The sequence below is a fragment of the Armigeres subalbatus genome, unplaced genomic scaffold, assembly GCF_024139115.2.
Source record: "Armigeres subalbatus isolate Guangzhou_Male unplaced genomic scaffold, GZ_Asu_2 Contig111, whole genome shotgun sequence".
Lineage (NCBI taxonomy): Eukaryota > Metazoa > Arthropoda > Insecta > Diptera > Culicidae > Armigeres > Armigeres subalbatus.
The window spans coordinates 369168-389542 of NW_026941858.1; the positions used below are offsets into that span (position 1 = coordinate 369168).

The following is a 20375-nucleotide window of genomic DNA, read 5'->3' on the forward strand; positions in this document are numbered from 1 at the left end:
TACTCGGTGGCAGGCCATACGGCTAAGCTGAGGAAGCGGCTCACATTGATTTATATTCAAAATCTAACCTATTGTAACTGTCTTGGGTCGCTTCCACTGTTTTGAATATCAAACGTTTTAACAGCTCTCCGTTTCCGAGGTACCGTCGGTAGCTTCAGGGCCTGAATGGGGAACTGATAGTGAACTGATCAACGTTTCTACTGACTATTGATTTTTTTATAAGTGGTCTACCAAAATCAAATCTGGGACCTTAAGACAACAGTTTTGTATGGAGAACTATAGTGAAAATCGTTTTTAACAGTCAGAACTTTTCAAAATAAACGAAAGCAAATTAAAGAACATATCTTTTATATCTGCATCGCAGTTTACTATACAAATAACAATTGGAACCCACAGACCTTCATTAAACCTTAACGAAGCGGAAACGATTTAATAATTTAAAGAACGTAATTTATGTAGCTAAAGACATTTTACAGCCCGTGTAACCAAAATTTGTAACGTGAGAATTGGATTATTGAAGCGTACTTACTGTAATGATAATTTAAATAACGAATAACATCAAACTAACATAAACCATTGTTGACCATCTGTGTATGAGTGTGTTTCTTTTTTCTCGCTCTAATCGGCATAAACGATGCGATGTTCTCTTGTTCTGACTGCAGGACGATCCTGCCAGGAAGTGATCTACAGGGACAGCAGAACGAGAGGGTTGTGATACTTATTTGCAAACTCAAACAACTGAAACGGATGGGCACCTTTGTACTATTATATAATAGCGCTCTATTAATTAATCTGATACCGCACTAGAGAAGATTACTCGAAAAGATGAGCTGAGTGATAAAACGAATGCCTTTTATCGAAACAACAGAATCAAAATTTTGATGCGTAAAAACATGAAAATGGTATAAATGAACAAGATATGCATGAGTTTGTAAATATATGATTAACTGTTGGAAAATTTCTTGATGAAAATACTTTGTTCAGTACCATTTGATCAAACCACGATAGGGATCTAATCATCATTAGTTCAATTAAAATCTGAAAAGATCGACCACTGAAGTTGGATTTTCATTCGTAACATGCGTTCAGCCTAACTTTGAAAGTATGTTGTAGCATTGGTAATAATTCTTCTCCCTAGTTGATTTTTTCTGATATTAATTGAGTTGAGTATATTATGATTGCAGTTGATAATGTTGTGCGAATTCTATTGAAAGGAACCCCAAGATAACCAGTTTCCTGATTGCAAGATAGTAGCACCTGTTGCTTTTAGACCATCCTATTAAACAAATTTGAAGCAGTGCTTTACTGTTTGAAAAGTAAAGCACCGCTTTGAGAATCTGGTTTAATAAGTGGACCGAAAACCAACAGCAAACATAAATAGGATTCGAATGCTAATCTATACAATGCTGAAGCTGATAGCTGACTCTGTCAAGTAATCTTATTTGTAACTGTTGTAACTGAAAACGCAAAAATGATAGAAATAAAGTAATAAAGATGAGATTAAGTTCAACGTGGTTGTTTTTATCTGAAGGAAAGTTCTATATCTAAGAAATTCGTTAGACATTAAGATAAGCATTTGTCAGCAAAATGTAGACCAATATGCAGCTTTTCCTGCACACTCAGTTTTTAATTCTGCAGCTCGGCAAAAATCCGCACAGCCGTCTGCCCAGCAAAATAAAAACTGTTATCCCGGCAAAAATGACGTTTGTTAGCTGATTTTCGGCAAATTATTTGCTGATTTTCAGCAATTTTGACAGAAATCTCGGCAAAAAACATGTTTGCTGGGACACGGCTGTGCGAAACTCGGTAAAAGTACAGTGACTATAATAACAGTGTCGTCAAGTGTCAGAATTGGAACAGAATCGTCTGTCAGTTCCATACAAATGCGCGTTCCAAACGAGCAGGAGACCTGTCAAACGTGGCACATGACGTTACTCTTCTTGTAGGACTCTAGGTAAAAGTATAAAATTTTGCTGAGATCCCGGTAAAAAAAATGTGAATACTAGTATTTGCAAACTTTGCTAAAGAGGGTTCGTTGCTGAAACGTCTACAAAAAATCAGAAGGGTTATATACAATATAAAGGCTTCGTACTGTGCTTCGATGAGGCCGATGGTTTTCTCAGGAACCCCCTTGCGTCTCAGGGTGCCCCACATATTCTCATGATTGAGACGGTCGAAAGCTTTTTCGTAGTCAATGAATACCAAGTAAAGGGAATCTTGGAATTCGTTGACCTCCAGAATGATGCGGACCGTGACAATATGGTCCACACAGGATCTTCCGGCACGGAATCCGGCTTGCTGCCGCCGGAGAGTCGCATCGATCTTTTCCTGAATCCGGGTGTTCAGTCCGCAAGACGGGCTGAAGTACGGTGATTGGTCAGATACAATCAACCAATCAGAGCGCAGTAGTCATCTCGATTCAACTATAAAACAGCGCGCTGTTCTGCAAGCGTCATTCAGTTGTTCAAACGCCACGGACGAAGCAAGCCGAAGCAGCAGACCCGAAAAGGAATACAGCAACGAGCGAGAACGAGACCGACCCGACACCCGCAGCCGTGCGGCGATCAGCAGCTGTGCGTCGAGCTACAGCCGTAGGAGTGCGAGGGGTGGTGCAGCTGATTTTTGCTGATGCATCGTCACCGACGTCGCCCGATATCGCAAGCGTTGCGTAGTGGTAGTGGTAGCAGCGAGGCTACGAAGAAAATTTGTGTATCCCGAAGAAAATGAATACATAAAATGAAGAACTGAACTGTGCAGCTCTGTGTTTTGCTCCAACGTTCGCTCCCTTTTTCAACACCACTCCAACCGGCTCTTTTCAGAGCCAATTCAGAGTTAATAATAATTTTCCAACTGAAAGAGTTAAATAATTTTCGACGGCCGTTTCGGCCTATCCAGAGGGACGATCCATCGTCAACAGGCAGCCAGTCCCAGACCTGCCTCCATTGCGACGGCAACCACCGGTGTTGTCCAACCGTGGCTCGGTCCCACGAGGGGAACGGGCAATCCATCCGACCAGCAGCGCAGCATACAGTCCACCTAGCCTTCAACATTAGTTTGGTCCTACGGGCTGAGTTTGCCCAAATTTAGTGAGAGCGAATTGGGAAGCGATGTGTTGTGAGCAAAGCATAGAGAGAACATCAGAAGCAAGAAGTGAAAAGTGAATAACAAACATTGACTTCAACAAAAACTAAAGTGAGAAGTGAAAAAAAACTGACTTCAACCAGAAGCTAAAGTGAAAGTGCTTATTGAACAAAAGTGAGTAGAAAGAAGAAGAAAAATGCCACCAAAACGAACGCCAGTGAAAAAAGCTTCAGCTGACGGTGATACTACTGCAGCTGATGAGGAGCTCGAAGCGCTGATCCACAACCGTGGAATGGCGCTGCGGAACGTTAAGCGAATCCAAGCCAACCTTAAGAAAGCGGAAGTTGACAATACCGAGCTGACAGTAGCTCAAGTGAAGGTTTATCAACGGAGTGTTGAGAACACGAATGCTGAGTTCACCCAGCTTCACCATGAGATCATCGCGCAATCATCATCTGCCAAGCGAGAGGAACAAGACAACTACTTCCTCACGTTCGTGGACCTTTACGAAGAAGTGTCTGTGGTACTCGAGAGTTGGCTGGAAAATCTCGCTAAATCCCCAACTTTGCAGCCGCAGAATGCCATCAACCAGCCAGTTATCGTCCAGTCTTCCCTCCCGCGTGCCATACCAACATTTGATGGACGGTATGAGTACTGGGGAAAATTTAAAGTGATGTTCAAGGATGTGGTGGACAGAAGCAACGAGTCAGATCGCATCAAGTTATATCATTTGGAGAAAGCGTTAATTGGAGATGCAGCCGGTGTGATAGACGCTAAAACTATTACCGACGGCAATTATGCACGAGCCTGGCAACTGCTGGACGAAAGGTACTCCGATAACCGACGGATGATTGATCGGCACATGGCCGGTCTGCTTGGAGTGAAGAAGTTAACAAATGCATCATACAACGAGTTGAGATCCTTGGTAGAGGCTTTCGATGGCCATGTCGAAAACCTCAAGTTTCTGGGCCAGGACTTTACCGATGTAGCTGAATATATGGTTGTGTACCTGATCGCACGATCCCTGGACGACGAAACAAAAAAGTTATGGGAGTCAACCATGAAGAAAGGTGAGTTACCCGTATATGCTGACACCATCGATTTCCTGAAAGAACGCGTGTCGGTTCTGGAAAGGTGCCAAACATACTGTGAAGATGGTCTATCCAAGCATCGAGCCCCCACCAAACCTAGCAATCCGAAATATCTACCTGCGAAGATAAACACAGCCACAGCGTCGTCCCCAGCAGACCAACGGTGTGATTTTTGTACCAACAATCATCTCACGTTCAAGTGCCCAGTATTTAACGAATTGTCGGTGAGCCAAAGGATCGCTAAAGTGAAGGAGAGGAACGTCTGCTTTAACTGCCTGAGGCGTGGGCACCGCGTAAGTGATTGTTCCTCGAAGAAATCTTGCTCAAAGTGCAACCGGAGACACCACTCATTGCTACACCTGGAGGAGTCATTCCCAAACACAAAGGACATCATCGAGGTAAAGCAGCATAACAACCCATCAGTTCCAGTCATCCCGCAAGTATCAGCTCAAGCCCCCGATCCAGTTTCATCATGCAAGCCATCGACTAGCGGCACGTTCACGAACGCCGTCAATTCTCATGTTCCAGTGAGGTCCAGCAATCAAGTGTTCCTACTCACCGCTGTGATCAACGTCATGGATCAAGATCTGCAACCATATCCGTGTAGAGCGCTTCTGGATTGCGGTTCGCAAGTGAGCTTCATCACGCAGTTTTTGGCCAAAGCAATAGGGATGCCAACACAAGAGGTGAGTGTTCCTATTACGGGTATTGGTAGTGCTAAGTCAATGATTAAACAAATTGGTACCGTCCAAGTCCGCTCCAGATGTAATAACTTTATGTTATCACTGTCGTGTCTAGTATCGCCCAAGATTACTGGTCTGCTTCCTTCTTTCACGATTGATATTGACTCTTGGAATATCCCCCCTGGTATCGAGCTAGCAGATCCAGTTTTTCATAAATCGAACGCAATTGACATGCTCATTGGGATGGAACACTTTCATGATATTCTGAAACCAGGTTATGTGAAGTTGTCTGAGAATCTTCCTGGGCTACATAATTCCCACTTTGGTTGGCTGGTAGGAGGATCTTATTATGAGGGTCAGAGTTCAGAAACAGGTTTACAATCGCTCACCGTATGTGCAGATCCTGTGAATAAACTTGTGCAAAAGTTTTGGGAAATAGAGTGCGTTAATCCTGAGCTTGTACCGACTACTGAGGATGAAGAGTGCGAACGACATTTCTTGGCAACCCATCGTCGTGACAAAACCGGACGTTATATTGTTCAACTACCTTTGAGGGACAATGTTGCACAGCTGTCAGATTCTCGTACTATGGCTCTACGCAGATTTTTTCTACTAGAAGCAAAGTTAGCTCGTAACCCTGACTTGAAAATCCAATACGATTCCTTTATCGAAGAATATGAGTCGCTCAACCATTGCAAGGAAATCCAGGAGACTAATGATCCGCCAGGCTTATGGAAATGGTACCTTCCTCATCATGCTGTCCTCCGCCCATCAAATTCGTCAACTAAGTGTCGTGTAGTCTTTGACGCCTCCGCAAAGGTTCAAGGACTTTCTCTCAACGATGTGATGTTAGTTGGGCCTACTGTTCAAGCCGATTTATCATCGATAATTCTTCGATTTCGTACGTTTCAATACGTTCTGAGCGCTGATATTGGTAAAATGTACCGTCAGTTCGTCCTAGACCCCAGCCACACTCCGATGCATCGTATTTTTGGCGCAAATCTCCCAGTGAAAGGCTTCGTGTGTTGGAACTTTCAACCGTTACATATGGAACAGCAGCAGCTCCATTCTTGGCAACGAGGGCACTTCTCCAGCTGGCTCAAGATGAGAAAGGCAAATTTCCATTAGCATCCCGCGTTATTGAGGAAAATTGTTATGTCGACAACGCTCTGTTTGGCTCAAACCACATTCAGGAAGCTGAGAACATCCAGCGTCAGCTGATTGCATTACTCCACTCCGGAGGTATGCAACTCCACAAATGGTCTTCGAACGAGGCTCGTCTTCTAGATAATATTCCACCATCTGAAAGAGATACGATTGTGAATATAGGTGATAGCGGAGCCAATGAAGTAATTAAAACGTTAGGATTACTGTGGGATCCCAATTCCGATGAGTTTATTTTCTTAGCCAGTTCTCCTGAAAACATGAAAGCTCCCACAAAGCGGCAAGTATTATCTTCCATTGCAAAGGTGTATGATCCTCTTGGATTGATCTCTCCCGTTGTGGTAATAGCCAAAATACTAATGCAACGTCTGTGGATTAGTAAGCTAGCATGGGATGACAAACTAGACATTGAGCTTAGTGCTGAGTACAACTCATTCATCGATGCCCTACCAATTGCTGAACAAATTAGAATTCCAAGACTCGTTGTCTCTCCTGATGCTGTAGCATATGAATTGCATGGATTTGCAGATGCTTCGAAACAGGCATATGGTGCCTGCGTATATATTCGATCTGTACACTCCAATGGCAGCGCTACTGTGAAGTTAGTCACCAGCAAATCGAAAATAGCTCCCATTTCTCCTGTTAGCATTCCCAGGATGGAACTCTTGGCCGCACTTCTGCTTTTTCGATTGATTGTTAAAATTACAGGAACAATGAAAATTGAGTTTTCTTCACTCAAAATAATTGTCACTTTAATTCCACTATAAAAAGTCATGTAGACTTTAAAAATTGAAACTATCATCTGCTTTACTGGAATCAAATAAAACTTACTCAGATCACAAGTGCATCTTAATAAGAAATGTAGTGGAATTTATTAGAAAACATAGAAAATAATATCTATATACTCTTCCAGTGAATTCTACTCAAAATGAATGTATGAAAAATATATGAGTGGGGTTCTCAGAGTGAAATGTATGTTTATTAACAATCGCTAATAAAACATTTTGCAGAAGCATTATGAGAACGATTTGCAAAAAATACGTTCGAGTGTGAATTTATTTTCGACTCCATTTTTTGAGCTCGTCCGCTTCTAGTGGACGGGATATCAACTACAGGGATACTATAGAAAAAAATTATCGAAGTTTCACTTAAAATTTAAGTATATGGTCAAACAAAAATTCACTTAAATTTTATTTTATTTTCTAGTGAATTAAAAATAATGAGTGCCATCACTAATGATTCATTTAACTTTTACACTCGAAACTACATGGAAAATATTTGCATATGTTTTCAAGTAGCTTCTAAGTGAAAATTATTTTGAGTGTTCGACAAATTTGTGGACTGACAGTCAAGTCGTCTTAGCGTGGTTCCGAAAACCACTTGATACCCTCAAAGAATTTGTACGCAACAGAGTAGCAGAAATTGTCTCAAACGATCAATTTGTTTGGAGGTATGTTCGGACAACAGAAAATCCCGCAGACACAGTTTCCAGAGGACAAACTGCCGCTGAACTGTCTAGGAACGACATGTGGTGGAATGGACCGCATTTTCTTCGCTCGGCGGTATACGAAACTGACGTACCAAACCTTCCCAGTGACGACGAAATTCCGGAATTGAAACAAACGTTAGTAGTGCACGTGGCAATGAAATTTGAAGAGTTTCCTATTCTGACAAAATTTGAGTCCTTCCGTAAAACTCAGCGAATCGTTGCTTATGTTCTGCGCTTTCTCCAATTCACGTAGGAAGAAAGAAGATCGTGTCGTCACTCCTTATTTATCTATACTAGAACTACGAGGGCAATGATAAAGATAGTTGGTTCCATTCAGCAACAGGAATTATTCCGTGAGATAGAGAAGGTTAAAGATGGAGACAATAATCATCGACTGGGCAGCTTGAATCCCTTTCTTGATAATGACTTGTTACGGGTGGGAGGAAGAATCCGCCATTCTCAGTTACCGTACCACACAAAACATCAGCTTATTCTTCCCGACAAAAACCCAGTAACTCGGAGCCTAATTGCAACAATCCATCGTGAGAATTTGCACGTGGGACTATCTAGCGTGATAACCATCCTTAGACAAAACTTTTGGTTGTTGAACGCTAAATCGACTGTTCGAAAGGTGATAAGAAACTGTGTAACTTGCTTCCGTATTAGTCCAACTACGATCGATCAGCAAATGGGTGACCTTCCTTCCTATAAAGTCAACGAGGAACCAGTTTTTGCCCAAGTAGGAATCGACTACGCAGGACCCATTCTTGTGAAACAGGCGGCTCGGAAAGCGACTCCAGTTAAGGGTTACATTTGCATTTTTGTTTGTATGGCAACAAAGGCCATTCACTTGGAGGCAGTAGAGAATCTTTCAACGGAAGCCTTTTTAGCAGCTTTTCATCGATTTGTGGCACGGAAAGGTACTCCACATACCGTACACAGCGACAATGGTACTAATTTTATTGGGGCCAAGTCAGAGCTGCACCAGCTCTATGTGATGTTTCAGAACGAAGTTACCCAGCGAAAACTGTTCGAGCTTTGCCAGACCAAGGAGATCGTCTGGCGAACCATTCCTCCTGGCTCCCCCATTTCGGAGGCCTATGGGAGGCTGGGGTAGAAAAGCGTGAAGTTTGTCCTCAAAAAGGTAATCAGTCAGCATCCCTTACAATTTTCGAACTCTACACTCTCTTATACCAAGTGGAAGCAATTCTAAACTCCAGACCCTTATTTGCGCACTCCAATGACCCTCAAGATCCGGAAGCCCTAACTCCTGATCATTTTATGATTGGACGTCCTCTGCATGCCGTTCCCGAACCGTCATATCTACAAATTCCGACCAATCGTTTATCTCGTTGGCAATATGTCCAACAGCTACGCGAGCATTTTTGGAACCGCTGGTCTAGAGAATATTTGACAGAACTGCAGGTTAGAGGCAAGTGGACTCAGAAACGAGTGAATGTCAGACCTGATTTAATCGTGCTGTTGAAAGAAGAGAATGTTCCTCCGCAAAATTGGAAGCTAGGTCGCGTAATTACAGTGTACCCTGGGGCGGACGAATTAGTTAGAGTTGTGGACGTTAAAACAAAATCTGGAATCTATAAAAGACCAATACCTAAATTAGCACCATTGCCAATACTCGATAGCCTCAAATCCTCTGATCCAAAAATTGCGGCATTAGCACTTCCCTGGGGGAGAATGTTCAGTCCGCAAGACGGGCTGAAGTACGGTGATTGGTCAGATACAATCAACCAATCAGAGCGCAGTAGTCATCTCGATTCAACTATAAAACAGCGCGCTGTTCTGCAAGCGTCATTCAGTTGTTCAAACGCCACGGACGAAGCAAGCCGAAGCAGCAGACCCGAAAAGGAATACAGCAACGAGCGAGAACGAGACCGACCTGACACCCGCAGCCGTGCGGCGATCAGCAGCTGTGCGTCGAGCTACAGCCGTAGGAGTGCGAGGGTGGTGCAGGTGATTGTTGCTGATGCATCGGCACCGACGTCGCCCGATATCGCAAGCGTTGCGTAGTGGTAGTGGTAGCAGCGAGGCTACGAAGAAAATTTGTGTATCCCGAAGAAAATGAATACATAAAATGAAGAACTGAACTGTGCAGCTCTGTGTTTTGCTCCAACGTTCGCTCCCTTTTTCAACACCACTCCAACCGGCTCTTTTCAGAGCCAATTCAGAGTTAATAATAATTTTCCAACTGAAAGAGTTAAATAATTTTCGACGGCCGTTTCGGCCTATCCAGAGGGACGATCCATCGTCAACAGGCAGCCAGTCCCAGACCTGCCTCCATTGCGACGGCAACCACCGGTGTTGTCCAACCGTGGCTCGGTCCCACGAGGGGAACGGGCAATCCATCCGACCAGCAGCGCAGCATACAGTCCACCTAGCCTTCAACACCGGGCTAGGATAATTTTGCACAGAACTTTGAGAACGGTACACAGCAACATAATGCCTCGCCAGTTATCGTCAGGTCACCCTTTTATACGTCGTTTGTTATACGTCGGATCCTAGGCAGATCATGTCGAGGTGGTGATGGCCTGGCTGGCACTTGAAAAAGTTGTTCGAAGTGCTCGAACCAGCGTTTCAGCTGGTCAGTTGGGTCGGTCAATAACTGATCATTCGCGTCTTTCACAGGCATCGTTGCGTTAATCTTCGCCACGCTTAAGCGTCGCGAGATATCGTAGAGGAGGCGAATGTCCCCGGTTGCGGCGGCTCTCTCTCCTTCGTCGGTCAGAGAGTCTGCCCACGCTCGCTTGTCCCGTCGACATGAGCGTTTTACTTCCTGCTCAAGAGCCGCGTATCGTTGACGGGCTAAGACTTTGGCTCCTCTGTGTCGGAGTCCTTCATTTCCATAAATAACAACACTCACTTTTTCAACACTTATAATTTTGTTTATTTTCTAAATACTTTTATCTTTTCTTTTTTTTTTTTCATTTCTGTCATGTTTTCACATGAACCCACTCTCACCAACACCCATCTTCAAACTGACTTTTTTCAACACTCTCAAGCTCACACTCTGTAACCTCTGTAACGATTCATTTTCATTCTCTCTTTCTTTCGCATTCCTTCTCAATCTCTCCAAACGTCTAATTTCGTCATCATTATTTTTCAAGGCATTATGATGACTACACTGTTATAAATATTTGAACAGATTGAGAGTAATTTATGAGTACTGTTCATGTTACTAAATAATACAATATTGCGTAATTGTTATTTAATCCAACTCAATCCTACATCCTTCTCTTCCCCTACTCTTTACCAAAAAATCATATTAAAAAATGTTTTTTTTTTAGTTTCACCATACTAGACATATTTGTAAAAACAATCTAACTGCTACCGGTTCTCGAGACGATAATACATTTCATCAATCTGGTGTTCCTTGCTGCATTCTTATTGTAACATGGCATAATTCTGTTTATGAATCTGCAAAGAAAAATCGATTATTTAAGGGTCTATTCAACTGAAATACTTACCACAAATTATTATCTGTAACAATATTATTACAAATCTGTTTCTCATACGCCTTACTTTCCGCATCCAAGTGAAAAATATAAAAAAAAACCTTAAAATAACAAAAATAAGTAATAAAAATAGAAGAATTATTGGAAAATATGACACATATCAAATGATAAAAAACCGAACTAATATTTTTTATGAAAAGATTCTTAAAAACTTTAACATCGATCAAGCATCAACATGAAAAAGGCTCTAAATATCAGCCATGCATCTAAATCAGAAAAATATTCGACTTGCCTCTCCACATTTCATTCCCATGTTCTATTATAAAATACAATAACAATAACACTAAAAATATTATAAAATTACAAACCCAAAATATTATAAATATAGACCAACAAAAAAACTTCATTGTTTCTGTATTACACCAATTGAGATACCATATTGTTGTTTCATTAGATTACCTGCAAAATGTGGGCAATAGAATTACAATAAATTCTATTGTTTTGGAAAAAAAATTGTTCGAGATCGATTTTTTTTATTGTAAAGATACATAACAACCCCCATTTTTCATTGTAAAACTGCCATTTACAATAGGCAGTATAGTAGAAAACAATGATGTAGGATTGAGAGTAATTTATGAGTACTGTTCATGTTACTAAATAATACAATATTGCGTAATTGTTATTTAATCCAACTCAATCCTACACTCTGGTTTTCGATCGCTCTATCGCGGCTTTGGCTTCTCTTCGCTCCTCTATCTTCCTCCAGGTCTCATCGGTGATCCATTGTTTTCTCTGGGTGCGTAGTTCGCCCAGATTGTTCTCGATGGTGGCGATGAAGGCATTCTTGATGGCGGTCCATTGGTCTTCCACGCTGCCACCTTCCGGAATATCTGCAGCACGCGTCTCCAATTCTTCAACGAAGGACCGTTTCACTGTGGCATCTTCCAGTCGGCGTGTGTAGAATCGTCGTCCAACTCTTTCCTCCTGCCGACGAATCCGCGCAATGCGCAGGCGTATTTCGCCGATGAGGAGGTGATGATCAGATGCGATATCGGCACTACGTTTATTCCGTACATCAAAAAGGCTCCGTTTCCATTTTCGGCTGATGCAGATGTGGTCGATTTGATTTTCTGTAAAGCCGTCACGGGAGACCCACGTGACCTTGGGAACCGGTCGATGAGGGAAGAGCGATACCCCGATCACCATGTCGTTATTACCACAAAATTCTGCGAACAGCTCTCCGTTTTCGCTCATTTCTCCGAGACCATGGCGTCCCATAATGCGCTCATGGTTCGAGTTGTCGGATCCCATCTTCGCATTGAAGTCGCCCAAACAGATCTTGATATCACCCTTCATAATTCTATCTACGGCGGCATTGAGTTGACTGTAGAAGTTCTCTTTGTCTTGCAGATCGCCAGCATCGGTTGGCGCATAACATTGGATTATAGTAAGGTTTCTGACCCGTGTTCAAAATCTGGCAACGATTATCCTTTCACTTATAGGTTCCCACTTCATAAGCGCAGAGTGGCCTGAGCGCTTAGTAGGAATTTAAGCCAACTCCGCGATGCCGGGGATCGTGTTCACCTCGTAGACCAAAGTATAGTAGAACTTATCCCGACGGCGTTCTGTGTTCTCCAAAGTTTGGCCAGCGGACTTCACTCAGTCCCAGGATCTCAAGCTTCATGCGACGTGTCTCATTGGCAAGTTGTGCCAATTTACCCTGCTGGGCTAGGGTTAAAACGTTCCATGTTCTTATTCGTGTCCGTTGTTTCGCGCTAAGAGCCCCCAGGAAACAAGAAGTTCGGATAAGAAGGGCTATTTTGGCTTAATCAGCTCTCATTTTAAGTAATTTTCTGTATGGTGGGAGCGTAAAAGTGAACTTTAAAGTTCCGTTAAGGATGCTTGGACCTTGATGTGAACCATAGTGAACCAATTAGTTTGGTTAAGAGTAAATTTAAGTAAAATCTGAACTACTGGTTGCTTGGGTCGTCGCCATAAAATCAGTCCGTATTCTTTCATTATCGGATACTCGAACAAATTGATGTTTCGGGAGCAGTAGATTGTTGGCCCAAGGTTCCCTATCCATCGGGATGGGTCTGCCATCTTAGGTATAGCTTCCGGGAAATAGCATTTCATACTCAGCCGCTGGATGCCAGAACAGACGCTGTTGGAGCCGCACCTCCTTGGTAAACAGACCTGTGAAATCCATATTTAGCACAAACTGTCGCCCAGCACACAACCTGCTCGCCCGGCAGTTCAAACACCAAAGAGGACGACTCTTTATCGTTCAAAGCAACTCCTGCTTTGATACGCATAGATCAGGGATGTATCGAGGAATGCATAAATACTATGCATTACATATGTACGACGGGGTTATAAAGCACCCTCTCACAAGACCCTCGATCAACTGGGGCAAAATTGTTTAAAGTCCCAACCAACACCAGGACTAGGCTAGTGAGCTTTGAGCGGCACACGGTCGCTTTGATGGGGCCTGCTTGGGGACACATGGAGCTTTTTATAGAAGTTCAACAGAGCCCACTGTCGAACCCCACCACATCCTTGGCAGACCCCACAGGACGCACCCTCTCACTCTAGCTGTTGTCAGAAGGACAACAGTGCCCAGGCCGAGGCCCAGGCTACACTACCAGCTAAGTACGCAAAAAGTGCTCTAAGGTTAAAGAGAACAAAAACACTGCTGTCGGGAGACCTTACGGGTCACCTCAGCATATTAAATGAATTTGCCATAAATCCCGCAATAGGAATTTGTAGTGACTGGATGGAAACGGTAGTCAATTATGACTTACCTTACGATGTGTTCATTCCTTCCCGCCAGGAGTGGGAAGGAGGTGGACCCAGCGTTCCAACAGGCTCTATAAATTTCTTCACAGATGGTTCGAAAATGAATAATCTGACAGGATCCGGAATCTATGGCCCTACAACAAAAATTTCTGTCCACTTAGGACAGTGGCCCACAGTATTTCAGGCGGAAATATATGCAATATTAGAATGCGTGTTATTATGCCTGAGGAGAAAGTATAGATTTGCAAAATATGTATTTTCTCTGACAGCCAAGCGGCACTTAAGTCGCTTAATAACTACACTTGTAACTCAAAGCTAGTGTGGGAATGCATTCTGGCTTTGAAAAACTTATCCATACGCAATCGAGTCTACCTATATTGGATCCCAGGACATACGGGTCTAGAGGGAAACGAGATTGCTGATGAGCTAGCCAGGAATGGATCTAATGAAAGGTTCATTGGCCCTGAGCCCTTCTGCGGGATCTCAGACTGCTCTGTAAAAATGGCACTGAACAAATATATGGTCAGTCAAATCACATCAAACTGGAATGCACTTCCCCATACGAGCCAATCCAAAAGGCCCGTAACGATTAACATCAAGAAAACCCAACAACTGTTGGGTCTCAACAAGAGGGATCTCAACATCTACACCGGTCTAATAACTGGACACTGCCCCTGCAGATACCATCTACAAAGGATCGGAGCAGTCCAAACCTCAAGTTGCCGCTTCTGTGACGAGGAGAGAGAAACATCAGAACACATCCTCTGCTATTGCAGTGCACTCACCCAACGTAGGTTCAAAGTTCTCAGCAAGCCCTTTTTAGGGCCTGCTGACATATGGATCTTATCCCCCAAGGACGTGGTTGGCTTCATAAAGCTAGTCTCGCCAGAATGGGGGAGTCACATACTGTAACTCAGGATCTCTATTCATCAATAATAGATGGTCTTGAGTTCAGTCGATACCAAGGTATCTCAGTGACAAACATGTTACTGAGATAACTTGCGTATTTCACAGTAAAAGGGTATATCACAATAGTCCTAAAATCTGGACGCAGTGATCTTCACCCGACAAACGAGGAAAAAAAAAAAAAAAAGTACGCAACCCTTAACTGGCGTTCAATTGTCATCGGAAGACCCGTTGAAGCGTGAGTATTGGAACTTGTGAGGACCAGAGCTATGTTAGGCGCCCCTTCCCGGATGTCAACTCTCCATTTCGTAGCCCTAAATCTCAATCTCACGGATTAGTCTAATGTTGCGTGTGTCCTAACCTCTAATGGCTGCAGGCTGTCATGTCTAAATGTTTCTAAAGGGAAACGGATCTCGGCGCGCCGCTGATGAAACTGGACCGTAGCAGAAAGTGGAACTGTCAAAGTCGTTTTGCTGATGGCTGTTTATTTACATCGTCATTCAAAGAGTCAGCGAAAAAACTTTCCACAGGAACTTGGCTCAACGTTCAACAACGACACGGAAGTTAAATTATTTTTTGCAATCATAGGTTTATTTTGTAATCTACAACATTCGTTTGTGCCAGGGTGGGTCACCGTAGTATAAAATTCCAATTCCTCAGGGAAGAGATCAGCGATTGCAAAATGGTAAGTCCTCCGTTAGAAATGTTCACATCGCAGCAGGAACAGTTACCTATTTTGGTTTCTGTTCATGTCTTTGTTGTCTCGATTTTCTTTATGGTTTCTTATGGTGTTTAAATATGTATTCGCAAAATTCTACGACTTGAAAAATTTAATTTTTCCTTTATTTAGTAACACGTCACCCTGTTGAATATTATTTTGAGTCAGTCAGGTCATGGAATTTCTGAACAATGAAACATTTGATTTATGAATATGCTTTTACCAGTTCCAGTTCAATGGATTCAACATGATGTTCCCGGACCATTCCCGTCCGTTCAACACCACCTATAAGTGCTATTCGGTTTCGATGCTGCCGGGGAACGAGCGCCAGGACGTCGAGAATGGAGGAAAAAGTGAGTGATGGATGAGTCAAGGTTCAACAAAATTGTTGATTAAACTTTCTAATTCTCTTCTAGTCATCATGCCACCGTCGGCTTTAGACCAGCTGACCAGACTGAACGTCGAGTACCCAATGCTGTTCAAATTGACCAACAACAAAATCAATCGTAGTACACACGCCGGAGTACTGGAATTTGTGGCGGACGAAGGGAAGATCTACATTCCTTATTGGGTAAGACCGAGGAAGTATTTTCATACTCTGTATGCTGTCGTTACATCTGAATTTAAACCATCACGGTTTTCCCAACTGTTAGAAGCTCGGTTGGGATTTCGCCTTTCCCAGCGCCTCACCAGCGTGTTGGAAAACGACATCAAATTCTGCTCTCTAATATTCATTTATGCAGCCTAAGACCAGAGTGGTCTCTGCAGTACATAACAGTCGTCTTCATTCATCACGGCCCATGACTGTAAATCGTCCTCCACCTGAACGATCCACCTCGCCTTGTTTTTTTCGTCGAATCGTTATCCAGAACCATTTTCACCTGGTTACTGTTCGAGATTCTGGTTATGCCCGGCCCACCGCAGTCTTCCGAATTTCGCGGTGTGAGCTGGTGGTGTGGCTGGTTCACCTAACAGCTGATGAAACTCGTGGTTCATTCAGCTTTCTCACGTACCATCCGCCATCTGTAGCCCACCATAGTTAATATGCAGCACTTTCCGTTCAAAAACGCCAATCACACAATCGAACATAATATATGAAGCATTTACTCGTCAAATTAATATTCAGGCAAATATTAACGACATCTGTAGTTTGCATCAATGCGCCCCGTGGTTGACTTTACATAGTTCTCACGTCTTAATTGCGAAGGGAGCGCTCCAGGCTTTTCCTCAGATTCTTCTGACCTGGGTTTGCAGAAATCCCTCTCAATAGATAACGAACAACGATAAAAGAGAGGCAGAAACTGTTCCGAATCATAACAAGCCATGATAACAAATTTATCGAACTTGTATACTGCCGTTATACGCATATTTGTCCCATGTTTGCTGGGATTCCTTATGTACATGGGACAATTATGCGTAGAACGGCAGTATACAAGTGCGAAAAAAACAGAATCGGATAGGCAGCCCTTACAGAAAAATGATGATTCTCGCTTTGTTTTCGCTCCTTTTGTGTTGGTTACTGCACAGCTCTGTAGATCAAGTTGAAATGCATCATCAGAACCAGTGCTCCCCACATTTGGAGCTTCCTAAAAGAAATTTATCATGGGGTATAGCCTCCCTAATCAGTTCTCTATCATGACAGCTTGCGAAAAAAGTCTCTCGCGGTATGCTACATATCGTATGTGTAATAGGGTGGCTCAAAAAACACTTTTTCAAATTTTTTGATGGGCCGCCCTCTTATTCGGTTCTATTTGATGCCCTGATGCTCTGGACAAAATTTCAGCAAATCGGTCAACGTTTGGGCAGTGCTAAACTCGTTGGAAGTTTATATGGAAAAATGTATGCAGAAACATCCAAAAACAATGATTTGCAGTTGGGCGGCACAATTTACGATCAAGAACCATGATACTCATTCAGTTCTTGTAAAATAAAGTACAGAATGTTAGGGCCTGTTCAAATATTACGTAACGCGAAAAATGTTGTTTTCAAGAACCCCCCACCCCCTCGTAACAATCCGTAACAATTTTCAGAACCACCCCCACCCCTATGCGTAACGCGTAACAAATGCGATTTTTTTTAAAAAAGATCATATTTTAGTAGAATTTGAAGGACGGTGCCATAAATTATTATCTTTTGTAAATTTCATGCTTTTTCAAAGATAATGAATATTTTTTGAATTTTTAAAAATATTTTTCCCTTTGGAAATAACTTGTTACGCGTAACAATATTTCGAAGGACCCCCACCCCCTATATCTTGCGTAACAAAGCGTAACAAAAATCAAACAACCCCCCACCCCCTATTGCGTTACGTAATATTTGAACAGACCCTATGCTGAAAACCGCGAGAAGATTAGAGTTTATTACGCAAAGATATTAGCATTTTACTGGAGTGTTGTAGGGGTGAATTTATTTCTTTTCAAAGGTAAAAGAAACGAAATTTGCTCAAACCCCACTGCAGAGAAATGCTAATAACTCAGCCGGGCAAACTCGAATCTTCTCGCGGTTTTCTGCATAACATTCTGTATTAAATTCTCCAAGATCTGAATGAGTATCATAGTTCTTTATCGTAAGTTGTATAGTCCAGCTGCAATTTACTGTTTTTGGATGTTTCTGCATACATTTTTCCATATAAACTTCCAACGAGTTTAGCACCGCCCAAACGTTGACCGATTTGGCTGAAATGTTGTCCAGAGCATCAGGGCATCAAATAGAACCGAATGAGAGGGCGGCCCATCAAAAAAATTGAACAAAGTTTTTCCCATACTAATTTGAGCCACCCTAATGTGTATACATATAGAGATGATATATTTTCTTCATCTTGGGTACCCTTTCGGAAATATTTTCTTCATCTTGGGTATCCTCTCCACTTCTACGCTAAGATTCCACATTGTTCACAGCATTTTGGTTCTTCCCCTCTTGCTTATAATGCATTGGAATCACTAAACGGTTGTCCTCCAGTTGAAGTTCTTTTGACGCAAACGGTAGACAGGACTCATCAAAACGGACATATCGAGCTATGAATATTTTGCGCAACGATTTATCCCATAAACGATATCCATTGGGAGCATAAACGATATTCATTCCTAGCATTACAGCTTCACGACTTTTTTCGTCCAGCTTTTTAAGTAATTGATTCGGTACCCATGCAAAGGCCTTGCACCAGAAGATTCGTAACTTACCGGCGTCTGCTTTAGTTTTCGTCCAACATTCAGCCGGCGTCACTTTTTCTGCGATAGCAGTAGTTGGACTTCTGTTGATCAGGTATGTAGCAGTAAGAGCGGCTTCGCACCACATATTCTTGGGCATTCTTGAGTCAATGAACGTAATCCGAAGCTTCTCCACCAGTGTACGATTGAACCTCTCCGCCACGCCATTCTGTTGTGGCGAATAAGCAACTGTCTGTTGGATTTGAATTTCCTTCTCCTTGTAAAACTTTCGTTGATCATTGGAGCAATACTCTCTTCCTTGATCTACAGTCAGCTTACTTATTTTCAATTTCCAATGTGACGACGCCAGCGCTTCATATTCTTTGAAACATTCAAACACCTGCGACTTCTTCTTGATGCTGAAAATTATGGCAAAGTGACTATAATCATCTATAAAGGACACGAAATATCGAGATCCTTCCCAGCCTGATGGGTCTATCGGTCCACACACGTCTGAGTGTACTCTTTCCAGTCAAGTAGATGGGTTGCTTTTTCATGAGTGTTATTGAATGGATTCCAACATTGTTTACCTTTAACGCATGTATCACAAAAGCAGATGTCCTTCAGTTTACCATTGATACCAGTAACCATTTCATGCTTGACAAGCTTCTCCATTACTTACTGACTTGCGTGTCCAAGGCGGCGATGCCAAAGCGAAGTCACCTCCGCTGCACACAGATTTATGGAAGGCACAACGGGGTCTGCCAACAACTCAAGCTCGTAAATATTACCTCTCAGGCCCAGACGTGCTTCTGCTACTCGACCTTTGTATTTCAGAATAGCTGTTGTATCTCTTCCATTTTGATTTGTGAACAGCAACTCGATCCCCGACTCGGGTAATTTCTTGACAGACAAGAGGTTTCCACGCAGATCTGGAAGATAGACCACATTCTTCATTTCCTTTCTCCTTGATATTGACCGACCAACGAAACGCCATCCTTCGCAACGTCTACTACGAACGGCTCATCCATGGACCTTAAGCTTTGCAAATAATCTCTACTGTTCACTAAGTGATCACTGCATCTGGAATCCACAAAGAATACTTTCTTGTAGCTTGGCACCCACTGTTTTCAGTTGTCGCACCAGTTCATCGAAAACTTGTAAATTACTTCGCATCGTCGAACCTTCTCGCATTCTGAGTCTTGCTAATCGCTTCCTTAAAACGGCCTGACTTTCAATTGACTTCTTGGCAAAAGTATCTTCGAGCGCTTTCCACATCGTCGTAGCCGTTCGCTTTTCTCAAACGATCTCCCCAGGCATTCGTCCGCGAGGAAACTTACTAGGATAGACTTCGCCTTACGATCTATCTTGAGGAACTCTTTTCGCTCAGGATCCGCAACAGACACATATTTTTCAAGCGATTCGGATACTTCTACGGCCTCCAAGTGTAGCTTGACTCTGTACCGCCAGATCGCAAAATTATCGCCTCTTAGCTGAGGTATTCCGAAACTCTCCTTCATCGTAGAGTCCATAACCTGAAATTATTCGTACGAAGAAGGTATTACGAACACGAACCAAGTTTTATTACTGAAACTCGATTATGCATATGCACAACATGTGATAATTTAGTTCGGAAAAGGTATTGGAGGGTAACCGCCCCTTCGGTGGGCTTTGATCCCACGACCCCAGTACGCTAGACAGGTGCTTTCCTTACTAAGCTACGAAGAACCCCCGTCGTTTTATTACAAAGTGCAGTTATACGTCTACACTTCAAAAAAGCCTGTTACAGTATGGTCCATAAAAAAATGTGAAAACATTAAAATTATAG

General features: G+C 42.7%; 1 protein-coding gene and 1 pseudogene across 1 annotated transcript; both read left to right on the forward strand.

The window, feature by feature from the left end:
• The first annotated feature begins 3029 nt into the window (after nt 1–3029).
• On the forward strand, nt 3030–9387 carry LOC134202247 (uncharacterized). Its single transcript, XM_062677291.1, has 2 exons — nt 3030–4858; nt 9152–9387. Exons 1-2 carry the CDS (start codon nt 3278–3280, stop codon nt 9164–9166), a joined length of 1596 nt encoding a protein of 531 aa, XP_062533275.1. The 5' UTR covers nt 3030–3277; the 3' UTR covers nt 9167–9387.
• Nucleotides 9388–15138: 5751 nt separating this feature from the next.
• The window catches only part of LOC134202246 (ubiquitin fusion degradation protein 1 homolog), a 29217-nt pseudogene continuing 23980 nt past the window's right edge, over nt 15139–20375 (forward strand).